Source organism: Pristis pectinata, chromosome 3 (genome assembly GCF_009764475.1).
Source record: "Pristis pectinata isolate sPriPec2 chromosome 3, sPriPec2.1.pri, whole genome shotgun sequence".
NCBI classification, from domain to species: domain Eukaryota; kingdom Metazoa; phylum Chordata; class Chondrichthyes; order Rhinopristiformes; family Pristidae; genus Pristis; species Pristis pectinata.
In genome coordinates this window covers 11720449-11733686 of record NC_067407.1, presented here as the reverse complement: position 1 = coordinate 11733686, position 13238 = coordinate 11720449, and the positions used below count along the sequence as shown (strand labels likewise).

Genomic DNA, 13238 nt, shown 5'->3' with positions numbered 1-13238 from the left:
CCCTCTCACCTTAAATGCATGCCCTCTGGTATTGGATCACTCAATAATGGGAAAAGGATATTGCTCGTCCACCCTATCTGTACCCCTCATAATAAAATGTTACTGAAAGCTAACGTGCAGTGCAGCAGGTAGTTGGGAAGGCATCTATAAGATAAGATTTATACGATAAGATAAGATAGGCTTGGTATGGCAACTGCTCTGCCCAGGACCGCAAGAAACTGCAGAGAGTTGTGGACACAGCACAGTGCATCACGGACACCAGCCTCCCCTCCTTGGACTCTTGTCTTTACCTCTCGCTGTCTTGGTGAAGCAGCCAGCATAATCAAAGACCCCAACCACCTGGGTCATTCTCTCTTCTCTCCTCCCCCATCAGGTAGGAGATACAGGAGCATGAGGGCACATACTACTGGGCTTAAGGACAGCTTCTACCTCACTGTGATAAGACTATTGAATGGTTCCTTTATACGACGAGATGGACTATGACCTCACGACCTACCTTGTTGTGACCTTGCACCTTATTGCACTGCACTTTCTCTGTAGCTGTGACACTTTACTCTGTACTGTTGTTGTTTTTACCTGTACTACATCAATGCACTCTGTACTAACTCAATGTAACTGCACTGTGACCTGTACGATCAGTATGCAAGACAAGTTTTTCACTGTACCTCGGTACAAGTAACAATAATAAACCAACACCAATAAGATTTCTTTATTCTTCACATGTACATCAAAACATGCATCTTTTGAGTAGAGTGTTCTGGGGGCAGCCCGCAAGTGTCGCCACGCTTCCGGTGCCAACATAGCGTGCCCACATCTTCCTAACCCATACGTCTTTCGAATGTGGGAGGAAACTGGAGCACCCGGAGGAAACCCACGCAGACACGGGGAGAACGTACAAACTTCTTACAGACAGCAGCCAGAATTGAACCCGGGTCGCTGGCGCTGTAATAGCGTTATGCTAACCACTACATGCTGGCCTTTGTTGCAGGAGGACGTAAGAGCAAGACTGGGCCTTATTGAGAACATACCTGGAGTACTGTGTACAATTGTGGTCCTTCTTGGTGGAAAAGGTCACAGATTTGGGAAGTGCTGTTGGAGCCTTGACAAATAGTTGCAGTGCATCTTATAAGCAGCACATGCTGCAGTCATGATGCACCAGGAATGAATGTTTAGGCTGGTGAATGAAGTGCCAACCAAGTGGGCTGCTTTATTCTAGAGACTGTTGAGAGTTCTGAGGGTTGTTGGCACTGTGCTCATGCAGGCAAAGGAGAGCTCCATCTGACTCTTCAGCTGTGCCTCATAGTTGGTGGAAAAATGAATGGGAATAAGCTTGACCATAGTTTAAACAGTAGACCTGTACCTGTGCTGTAGATTCTGTATAATTATCCGCAGATGATAAATGTATTATTTGAATTCCTTTTTCAGGACCTGAGTGTCACCGTCAAGGCCAGCATTTATTGCACACCTTTATTTCCTTTGAGCTGAGTTGCCTGAAAAAAACAATTAAAAATCAACCACGTGTGGTGGGTCTGGAGTTACCTGTAGGTCAGACTGCTTAAAGGTGGCAGATTTCCTCCCCTGAAAGACATCTTTGAATCAGATAGGTTTTTGACATTAAAGTAAAAGCTGCAGCAGTGACAAAATAAGTTAAAGGAACTCCGCATGGCTGTATTTATTCGTCCAGGGCAGCTGTTGGAGTTTTCAATCTGTCAGGCATTCCTGTAGACCACTCAAATGGGTCCTGTTTGTCAAGCCTACAGTTTCAAACTACAGTCAATCTGGGAGTGTTTGTGGTTCTCATTACTAGCAACAGAGAATTTCCCCCAAGTTAATTTAAATTCCACAGCCACTCTGGTAAGATTTAAAGGATTATTAGTCTTGTAACTTAACTGTCATGCCAGCACTGTGCCTGCCACCCATGGAACTCAGTCCCATCAGGTGGAGTCCTCAACGATCTGGTGTATCTATCCTTGTGAGTGTTTGAACGGATAGGGCAGTTAAGAAAGCTTATGGGATGTTAGCTTTCATAAGTCGAGGGATCGAGTTTAAGAGCTGCGAGGTAATGATGCAGCTCTATAAAACTCTGGTTAGACCACACTTAGAGTACTGTGTCCAGTTCTGGTCGCCTCATTATAGGAAGGATGTGGAAGCATTGGAAAGGGTGCAGAGGAAACTTACCAGGATGCTGCCTGGTTTAGAGAGTATGGATTATGAGGAGAGACTAAGGGAGCTAGGGCTTTACTCTTTGGAGAGAAGGAGGATGAGGGGAGACATGATAGAGGTGTACAAGATATTAAGAGGAATAGATAGTGTGGACAGCAAGCGCCTCTTTCCCAGGGCACCAATGCTCAATACAAGAGGGCATGGCTTTAAAGTAATGGGTGGGAAGTTCAAGGGAGATATCAGAGGAAGGTTTTTTACCCAGAGAGTGGTTGGTGCATGGAATGCGCTCTCTGGGGCGGTGGTGGAGGCAGGTACATTGGTCAAATTCAAGAAATTACTACATAAGCATATAGAGAAATTTAAAATAGAGGGATATGTGGGAGGAAGGAGTTAGATAGCCTTAGGTGAGGTTTAAAGGTAGCCACAACTTTGTGGGCCAAAGGGTCTGTATTGAGCTGTACTGTTCTATGTTCTATATTCCTGACTTGCCAATCAGGAGATGTGCTGGTCTCCTGCTCAGCCCTCTGCCCTCAAACAGCAAACAAACCATTCATTCGTTTGACTGGAATTGTGGGATCTTGCTGTGCGAAAAAATGACCACTGTAATTGTATCGCGAGGTCAATTGGAAAGCAAATTGTACTGAAGAGTTCCAAGACCTTTCTGAGGGACAAAGGTGTAAACTGCTAGCTTGGTCTTTCTTTAATAGGTCATTAATTATGCTAAAAAAAGCTTTCTGGCATTTTCTGCTCAGAAAGGGATTTCCAGCATCCATTTCTTCACAAGAATGGATTGTTCTGAGGTAAGCTGAGTGCACATCTTTCTCTTCCAATTAAGAAATGTAATTAATTTATACCTTTTCCACTATTTTCTTACCAGCTATTTTTGGAGAAGAGTGATTGCAAAACAGTAGTTCAAATTGTCACAAGATTGGTTTAAAGCTTTGTTGGGAACTCGTTCAAATATCTAAACTTCCCTAAATTTGCTCTCCTTTGCACATTGCATGAATGTCAATGCAAAAATGCTCTTAGCTTGCTGCAGTCCCATGTAAATTTTACCCAAATAAACTTTCTGTTTTATGATCTTCCAACGTTATTAAATGAAAGTGATCACTCAACATCCTTGACAGATAAAAAACAGGATGTCGTCACTGCCAGTGTGATAACTTATTTTTGTTGTTATTGTTTTCTTGAGAGGCTGAAGTTTTGCAAACATCGTGGTTTGTCTTGCCAAGAATGTCGGAGGGAATGACTTCCAGATGTACAGCCCACTCTGGATTGGCACAGAGCGAAAGCCAAAAGGGGACAAACAACAGCATAAAGAGAAAAGCCCCAGCAGTGACAAAACAAGTTAAAGGAACTCAGCATGGCTGCATTCATTCATCCAGGACAGCTGTTGGAGTTTTTAGTCCGTCAGGCATTCCTGTAGACCCCTCGAATGGGCCCTGCTTCTGAAGCCTACAGTTTAAAACTACAGAATATCCTGGTTTTTTCTCGCTCTGATCAGCTGATTGGCTAGCATGCTCGAACTTCCTGTCAAAACAAATAAACGTCTTGTGGATTTCCCCTTTTCATAAGTGTTTGCAAGTCAGTATTTCTGGTAGCTTTAAGTGACAATGTTAACACTGTTTGTCGTCTAAACTTGCCATAGTCCATTCTCCCTGCTCCCCCTCCCACCAACCCACACACACACACACACACACACACACACACACCCACCACTGTCACCTCCCCTCCTCCCTTTATTTTTGAAAGCACTGCTGATTTACAGGAATTGTGACTTCAGCTTCTGTCTGTGGGGTGAGATCTGGTTCAAGTCAGTTCACAACGGAGAAGGTGGGGAGGAGTGCAAACAAAACATTCCTCTGCCTTTTGATTAACGTCAAGTCTGTCAAGACCCTGAGAAGAAAAGTGACTGGCGTTAAAGAATGGAGAAGAGTGGACAAGAGACAGCCAGTGGGAGCAGCACTGAGGCACCATCGGTGATCCCAGGTAATCTGGCATTGTTAACAATTAACATACTTGCTCCTTCTGTTTTACTCTCAAGGAGTGGCTGTTTGAATCTCAAAGCAGGCAAGCAGTGGTTCCCTGACAACTCAGGAAGGTCAAGTTGTTCAGTGCAAGGGACGAGCTTGGGATCAGTTCCTGGGAGGTGCTAAATTAGTGGTTCAAGCAGCAGCGGGAACCACAGCGGAGCTCCCGTGCCAGGGAGGAGGGAGAATCAGCTGCTAATTACCACCCGGTGCTTTCGACTTGTAGATTCCAATGTGTAGAAAACTTCTGAAAGGGCAGAGCAGCCTGTCACTCCAGTCTGCCCATGCTACATGGCACTACGCATGGCACCAAAGCTTTGGAACCCACACCCCACACCTTTCCGCCTCTTGGACTCTCCTCTATGTCTTTGACTGGGCCTTCTGCCTACCATCGTCAAGTCTCCTTTACGTGGCTGGCTGGCATTTATCTGCCGGACCAGATGCTTCTGAATCACATCAGGATATTTAGCTGGGATATAAATGCAAGTTGTTGTTGTTGTACCAGCTTACACCACTGAACTATACTCCAACAAAAAGCCAGCTACGAGAAGTGGAGGAGGGAACGGGCAATGGGAGCAAATGGAATAAACAGGGAATAGACTTTAAACTGTGAAAGTTATGGTTAACTCAAAATGACACAACAGCTCAATGTGAGTAGTCATGTCAGGAAACCAAGTATGTTCTCCATGAGGAGTTTTAAAAATAAATGGTTATCATCCGGCAGCGTGGGAGCCAGAGTGGTCCTATCACAGTTAATGTGCCCACAGAACGTTTTACAAAGGAGTCTTCCTCAACTATTATTGCCAAGTGCAGGATGTTGAACTGGCACCCTGAATTAATAGTGAATCTTTCCACTGGCCTCACCCCCATCTCCCACACTTGTAAAAGGTTCTTTTACAGCCTCTTTTTTAATCTGTGTATTTTCATTTTACTATTCAGTTTGTGAGAATGTTTTGTATGTTATTTAGAATGCATAGCTATTGGTTCTTGTAAAAAAATTGTGCATAATTTATGTTTAATCTATGTTTTTTTTGTGAATGCTGGTTATATGATGCTTTGTGCCTGTGATGCTGCTGCAAGTAAGTTTTTCATTGCACCTGTGCATACATGGACTTGTGCATATGACAATAAACTCGAATTTGACTTTGGGTCTACGTTGACTGTGCCAGAGATTATGATCCATGCCTGCTGCCTCTCTCCCTCCTCGTCTTTTTAATCCTTTCTTTCTCCTGTTTACCCATCTTCTCCTTAAATGCAGCAATTTTCTCTGCTTAACCATTCCCTGTGATAATAATTTCCTCTGGTTAGTAAGGTGGCTCCCAAAATCTCCTTAATTGTCAATGACAGTCTTGTATCAGTCGCACCTAGTTCTGGTATCACTTTGCAAGTAGAATTGTACACCTATCCCATCAAGACCCTTTATAATCTATCCTTCATCCTTAGGCCCAGCCTGTTCAATCTTTGCCGACGGTGTGAGTGTTCAGTTCTGGAGTCAAAGTCGAAAGAGTACATGTAGGCACAGGTGCAATGAAAATGCTATTTACAGCAGCACCACAGGCACAAAGCATTAGAGACACAACATTCACAAGAAAAACATAAATTATACAAGAAAGAACACAATTAGAATGTAAAAAAGATCAAGTCATCCTTCGGTTGGATTTGGTCATTCCGGAAACAGAATTATGTATGGCTTATAGAGTCATACACCATCAAAGTGGGCCCGTCAGCCCAACCTGTCCATGACAATCAGGATTCCCATCTAAGCTAGTCCCATTTGCCCATATCGCTCTAAACCTTTCCCATCCATGTACCTGTCCAAGTACCTTTAGGGAATTGAAAGGAATGGTTGAGTGAATCTGACTACCTCTGGAACCTGGCAGTGTCCTTCTATTCATAAAACCTTCCTCAGGCCTGAACCTCTCCCACGGTACAAGATGATGGAATCAAGCTGTGTATGTAGTGCAGTGCTGAGGGCCGCTCTCAAGTGACCCATCCAATCAAGGCCTGATTGGGTGGGTTTAGAAGGATCACCTTCCACCCTTCCTGCAGCTTCCTGATCAACATTCCTCCCTTGAATGGTATTCAGTATAATATGCCAGCTTGGTGATCTGGGAGGTGCACTCTCTGGGATGTGATTAAGCTAAAGAGGAGGCAGAAAATATTCATCAGCATGTTGCCTGGATTGTAGGCCTTGTGATATCAGGAGATATGGGACAGGCTGAATCTGAAATTAAAAACACAAAATGTCTCCCAGCCCTGATATTCTCTCTTCCCCCCTCTCCTGTCGGACAGAAGCTACAAAAGCCTGAGAACATCTACCACCAGGCTCAAGGACAGCTTCTGTCCCACTGTTATCAAACTCTTGAACGAACCTCTCATACACTGAAAGATGAACTCTTGATCTCCCAATCTACCTCATCGTGGCCCTTGCACTTTATTCGTCTACCAGCACTGCACTTTCTCTTTAAATGCAACACTACATTCTGCATTCTGTTTTCCTTTTACCACTTCAGTGTACTTCTGTACAGCATGATCTGTCTGGATGGCACGCAAAACAAAGGTTTTTCACTGTATCTCGGTACCCATGACAACAATAATAAACCTAATTCAGCAGGTCAGGTGACAGAGTCACAAATCGGAGAAGCTGGCTGTTCCTTTTTCCACAGCTGCTGCTTGACCTGCTAAGTTTTTCCAGCACTGAACATTAACCCACTCCATTCACTTTGTTTACATTTAGTGCTAGAATGAACTCTGGGAACTTTCTGCTTATCTACAGCTGAGGCCTTTCAAATTGCCCAGTCATGGTCCCAGAGAGTGACACGGCAGACGAGCAGAGACGAGCTCTAACTCTGTACAGAGGGCATGGCTATTATCGCCAGATAACTGCTGCTACTTTACAAATTGCCTGACTGATTTTAGCTCCTTGAATTCAGGGGTAGATGGCGAAGAAATACAGGTAGGGTTACCGCTCCAAAAGCTGGTCAACAGCTGGTGGTTTTGTGATGAGGGCATAACAGCAATGCTGTCCATTGTTGAATAGCCTGGCACATGCACAGTCAAGTTGAGTTTAATGTCATGTGCACAAGTTTGGTGAGGAGCAGGTGCAAAGAAAAACTTCCAGCAGTGTCACAGGCACGGAGGTCCGGACTACACACAGAATGTAAGTTATACGTAAAAGAAGAGTTTAAGAGGCTCTTAGATAGGCACATGAATGTGCAAAGAATGGAAGGATATGGACATCATGTGAGCAGAAGGGATGGGGGTTTAATTAGTTTAATTAGTTCGGCATAACATCAGGCTGAAGGGCCTGTTCCTTTGCTGTATTGTTCTATGTTCTACAGTGAAGGGAGAGTGGAGAAAACAAAACTGTGCACAAACAAGAAAGTGCAACACCAAAAGACACAATCAGAGACAAGTCCATGGTCGTACAAGAGGTGGTCTGTTGTTTTCTGTTGCTGAGGTTGGGTTAGGGTTGTGCAGGTCAGTTCAAGAACCTGATGGTTGTAGGAAAGTAGCTGTTCCTGAACCTGGTGGTGTGGGACTTCAGGCTTCTGTACCTCCTGCCTCATGGTAGCAGTGAGAAGAGGACATGACCCGGCTGGTGGGGATCCTTGATGATAGACACCTCCTTCTTGAATCAGCCACTCCTCCGGATGCTGTCAATAGTGGGGAGCACTGTGCCTGTGATGGATTGGGCTGTGTCCACTACTCTGCAGCCTCATGCATTCCTGTGCGTTGATATAAGATATTGAGGACTGTGTGTTTAAGGCAATGGAGAGCACTAGGTGCTGTGGCTCTGGATTCAGATAAGGACTTAAAGGAGGGACGAGAAGATGGTTAAAATAGGAAGGAAAGTATAGGATAGTTAACCACAAACAGGACAGGAAGGCTCGGTCACCTGGGTACTGAATAGAACCACTTATGGGCTGCACTGTTTATAAGAGATTACTTGGCAGAGTCTCAGCTCTTTCGTTGCTTCATTCCCTCCAGACATGACTTAGCATCTCAGAAAGTGAGTCACTTCACAGCACTACATTCATCAACGTGTGCGCAATGCTACTGTGGCAGCACACACCCTCTTCTGAGATAAAAGCAGAAAATGGAATTACCAAGTCAAGCAGCATCTGTGGCCAGGAAGTCAGAGCATTAGAGACACAATGTTCACAAGAAAAACATATATTATACAAAATTATACAAGAAAGAACACAATTAGAATGTAAAACAAAAACAAGTCATCCTTTGGTTGGATTTGATCATTCCTGAAACAGAATTAGGAATGGTTTATAGAGTCATACAGCACTAAAGTGGGCCTGTCAGCCCAACCTCTCTATGACAATCAGGATTCCCATCTAAGCTAGTCCCATTTGCCCATATCGCTCTAAACCTTTCCCATCCAGGTACCTGTCCAAGTACCTTTAGGGAATTGAAAGGAATGGTTGAGTGAATCTGACTACCTCTGGAACCTGGCAGTGTCCTTCTATTCATAAAACCTTCCTCAAGCCTGAACCTCTCCCAGGGTACAAGATGATGGAATCAAGCTGTGTATGTAGTGCGGTGCTGAGGACCGCTCTCAAATGACCCATCCAATCAAGGCCTGATTGGGTGGGTTTAGAAGGATCACCTTCCACCCTTCCTGCAGCTTCCTGATCAACATTCCTCGCTTGAATGGTATTCAGGATAATATGCCAGCTTTCTGGTCTGGGAGGCGCACTCTCTGGGATGTGATTAAGGATGTGATTAAGGATGTGATTAAGCTAAAGAGGAGGCAGAAAATATTCCCCAGCACGTTGCCTGGATTGTAGGCCTTGTGTTATCAGGAAAGATTGGACAGGCTGAGTCTGGTTACCCCTTAGTGAAGAAGACTGAGAGGTGATGTGACGGCAGTATATAAATTTATGAGAGACATGGATACATAGCCAGTATTTGTTTCCCATGCTAGGGGTGTCGAAAACAAGAGGGCATAGGTTTATGATGAGAGAGAGGAGGTTTAAAGGGGATCTGATTGTAAATTTATTTACACAAAGTGTAGTTGGTGTCTGGAATGAGCTGCCAGTGGAGTTGGTGGGGGCAGGAACAGTAACAACATTTAAGAGGCAGCTGACAGGTACTTGAATGAGCAGGGCATTGCGGGATATGGAATTAATGCAGGCAAGTGGGATTAGTATAGGCAGGCATGATGGCTGGCATGAGTGTGGTGGGCCAAAGGGCCTGCTTCTATGCTGTACCACTTTATGACTCTATGTATCTTTCAGATGAGGTAATCGATCGACTTCTCATTAATGCTGCCAGTTCTGTTGGAGGCTGCCACTCTGTTAGACAGAGCTGGTGAACTACAGGCTCACCAAGTTGAGACTGGCACAGCCTCTGTTTAAAGTCAGTTGAGGGAGGAGGTCACGCGTTGGTGTTCCAGGGTGGTCCACTTGTCTTTGTGAGCCTCTTACAGTTCTAGGACCCTACGTTGGGATGGGCAGATTTGGACCATCCCTGCTAAAGAATGGCAGTCAGCATAGCGCTTGCATCAAGGAATCTTGAATTCCTGGTTGGAAAGGGCTTATTGTCCAAACCGGCTGGCATCCTGGATACATTCAGAGGCATAGGCTGCTGAGAAAGAATGTGAAGCCTTTTAATGACAGCCAAAGGTAGTGAACATTAAATAAAAATCAAAAATACTGCAGATGCTGGAAATCTGAAATTAAAAACAGAAGGTATCTCCCACCCCGGCCATTCTCTCTTCCTCTCTCTCCCGTCGGACAGAAGATACAAAAGCCTGAGAACATCTACCACCAGGCTCAAGGACAGCTTCTGTCCCACTGTTATCAAACTCTTGAATGAACCTCTTATACACTGCAAGGTGAACTCTTGATCTCCCAATCTACCTCATCGTGGCCCTTGCACTTTATTCGTCTACCAGCACTGCACTTTCTCTGTAACTGCAACACTACATTTTGCATTCTGTTTTCTTTTTACCGCTTCATTGTACTTATGTATGGCATGATCTGTCTGGATGGCACGCAAAACAAAGGTTTTTCACTGTGTCTCAGTACCGTGACAATAATAGTAAACCTAATTCAGCAGGTCAGGTGACAGAGTCACAAATCGGAGAAGCTGGCTGTTCCCTTTTCCACAGCTGCTGCTTGACACACACAAGACAAAGGAGCAGAAGCAGACCGTTCGGCCCATCGAGTCTGCTCCAAGGAAAAGGGAAAAAATGATAAATGAAAAATGGGGGGGAGGAAGAAGAAAAAAATAACTATTCTAATCCCAATTTCCAGCCTTATCCCCATATCCCTTGATACCCCAACTATTTAGATATCTATCTATCTCTTCCTTGAATGCCCCCAATGATCTGGCCTCCACTGCTATACCTGGCAAGGAATTCCACAATTTAACCACCCTCTGGCTAAAGAAATTTCTCCTCATCTCTATTTTAAACCTGTACCCTCTAATTCTAAGATTGTGCCCTCTTGTCCTGGACTCACCCACCAAGGGAAACAGCCGAGCCACATCTATTCTGTCCATTCCTTTCAGCATTTTAAATGTTTCTATGAGGTCCCCTCTCATTCTTCTGTACTCCAGTGAGTACAGTCCAAGAGCCGACAAATGCTCATCATACGTAAGCCCTTTCATTCCGGGAATCATCCTCGTAAATCTCCTCTGAACCCCCTCCAACATCAGCACATCCTTCCTAAGATATGGGGCCCAAAACTGCGCACAGTATTCCAAATGAGGCTTCACTAGTGCTCTATAGAGCCTCATCAACACTTCCTTACTTTTATATACTATCCCTTTTGAAATGAATGCCAATATAGCATTCGCTTTCTTTACCACCGATCCGACCTGGTGGTTAACCTTTAAGGTATCCTGCATGAGTACCCGCAAGTCCCTTGTACTTCTGTACTTTGAATTTTCTCTCCCTCTAGATAATAATCTGCCTGTTTATTTCTGAGTTTTTCTGACCTGCTGAGTTTTTCCAGCACTGAACATTAACCCACTCCATTCACTTTATTTACATTTAGTGCTAGACTGAACTCTGGGAACTTTCTGCTTATCTACAGCTGAGGCCTTTCGAATTGCCCAGTCATGGTCCCAGAGAGTGACACAGCAGACGAGCAGAGACGAACTTTAACTCTGTACAGAGGGCATGGCTATTATCGCCAGATAACTGCTGCTATTTTACAAATTGCCTGACCGATTTTAGCTCCATGAATTCAGGGGTAGATGGTGCAGAAATACAGATGGGGTCACCGGTCCAAATGCTGGTCAACAGCTGGTGGTTTTGTGATGAGGGCATAACAGCAATGCTGTCCATTGTTGAATAGCCTGGCACATGCACAGTCAAGCTGAGTTTATCGTCATGTGCACAGGTGAAGGAGCTTGACCATCGCAACAGCCAGGACCTCCTGGTGGCCACCCACTTCAATTCCACATCCCACTCCCATACTGACATGTCTATCCATGGCCTCCTCTACTGCCACGTTGAGGCCAGGTGGTGGTTGGAGGAGCAACACCTCATATTCCACCTTGGGAGTCTTCAACCTGATGACCTCAACATCGATTTCTCTAACTTCTGGTAACCCCACCCCTTCTTTTTCTCCCCCCCGCAAACTCCTTTGTCTTCCCTTATTCCTGTGGCTCCCTTCCCCGCCTTGATGACCTGCCCATCTCCTCTCCTCCCCTCCCCCATCCTTTATTCCATGGTCCACTGCCCTCTCCTACCGGATTCCTTCTTCTTCAGCCCTTTGCCTCTTCTACCTATCACCTCTCACCTCTCAGCTTATTACATCTTCTCCCCCTCCCCCACCCACCTACCTTCCCCCTCTCACCTGGACTCACCTATCACCTGAACTCACCTATCCCCTGCCTGCCTTTGCTCCTCCCCCTCCCCCCACCTTCTTATTCTGGCTTCTGCCCTCTTCCTTTCCAGTCTTGATGAAGGGTCTCGGCCTGAAACGTCGACTGTTTATTTCCCTCCATGGATGCTGCCTGACCCGCTGAGTTCCTTCAGCACTTTTTGTGTATTGCCTGGGAATTGCAAGCCAGTGAGTCTTACTTCAGTGGTGGGCAAATTACTGGAGAAGATTCTTAGAGACAGGAAAATGGGCATTTGGAGAAGCATAGGCGATTAGGGACAGTCAACATGGCTTTGTGAGGGGCAGGTCGTGCCTCACGAGCCTGATTGAATTCTTTGAGGATGTGACAAAGCACATTGATGAGGGTAGAGCAGTGGATGTGGTGTACATGGATTTTAGTAAAGTGTTTGATAAGGTTCCTCAAGGAAGGCTCATTCAGAAAGTCAGGAGGCATGGGATCCAGGGAAACTTGGCTGTTTGGATTCAGAATCGACTCGCCCATAGAAGACGGAGTGGTTGTAGATGGAGCATATTCTGACTGGAGGTTGGTGACCAGTGGTGTTCCGCAGGGATCTGTTCTGGGACCCTTGCCCTTTGTGATTTTCATAAATGACTTGGATGAGGATGTGGAAGGGTGGGTTAGTAAGTTTGCAGATGACACGAAGATTGATGGTGTTGTGGATAGTGTAGAAGGTTGCTATAGGTTACAACAGGATATTGATAGGATCCAGAGCTGGGCTGAGAAGTGGCAGATGGAGTTCAACCCAGAAAAGTGTGTGAAGTGATACTCTGTGGAAGATCGAATTTGAAGGCAGAATGCTAGGTTAATGGCAGGACTCTTAGCAGTGTGATCTTGGGGACCACGTCCATAGATCCCTCAAGGTTCCCGCGCAGGTTGATAGGGTTGTTAAGAAGGCGTATGGAGTGCTGGCCTTCATTAATCGGGGCATTGAGTTCAAGAGCTGCCAGGTAATGTTGCAGCTCTATAAATTTCTGGTTAGACCACACTTGGAGTATTGTGTTCAGTTCTGGTCACTTCATTATAGGAAAGACATGGAAGCTTTAGAGAGGGTGCAGAGGAGATTTACCAGGATGCTGCCTGGATTGGAGAGCATGTCTTAAGAGGACAAGTTGAGTGAGCTGGGGCTTTTCTCTTTGGAGCGAAGGAGGATGAGAGGTGGCTTGATCGAGGTGT

At 45.2% G+C, this 13238-nt stretch overlaps 1 protein-coding gene across 1 annotated transcript in view; it reads left to right on the top strand.

Moving 5' to 3' along the window:
• The first annotated feature begins 1811 nt into the window (after nucleotides 1-1811).
• Nucleotides 1812-13238, top strand: part of LOC127568523 (uncharacterized) — a 251819-nt gene continuing 240392 nt past the window's right edge. Inside the window, exons 1-3 of the mRNA XM_052012382.1 lie at nucleotides 1812-1854; nucleotides 2871-2963; nucleotides 3358-4152. Coding sequence (XP_051868342.1) covers nucleotides 4089-4152 — 64 coding nt within the window. The 5' untranslated portion in view covers nucleotides 1812-1854; nucleotides 2871-2963; nucleotides 3358-4088. The remainder of the gene's footprint in view (nucleotides 1855-2870; nucleotides 2964-3357; nucleotides 4153-13238) is intronic.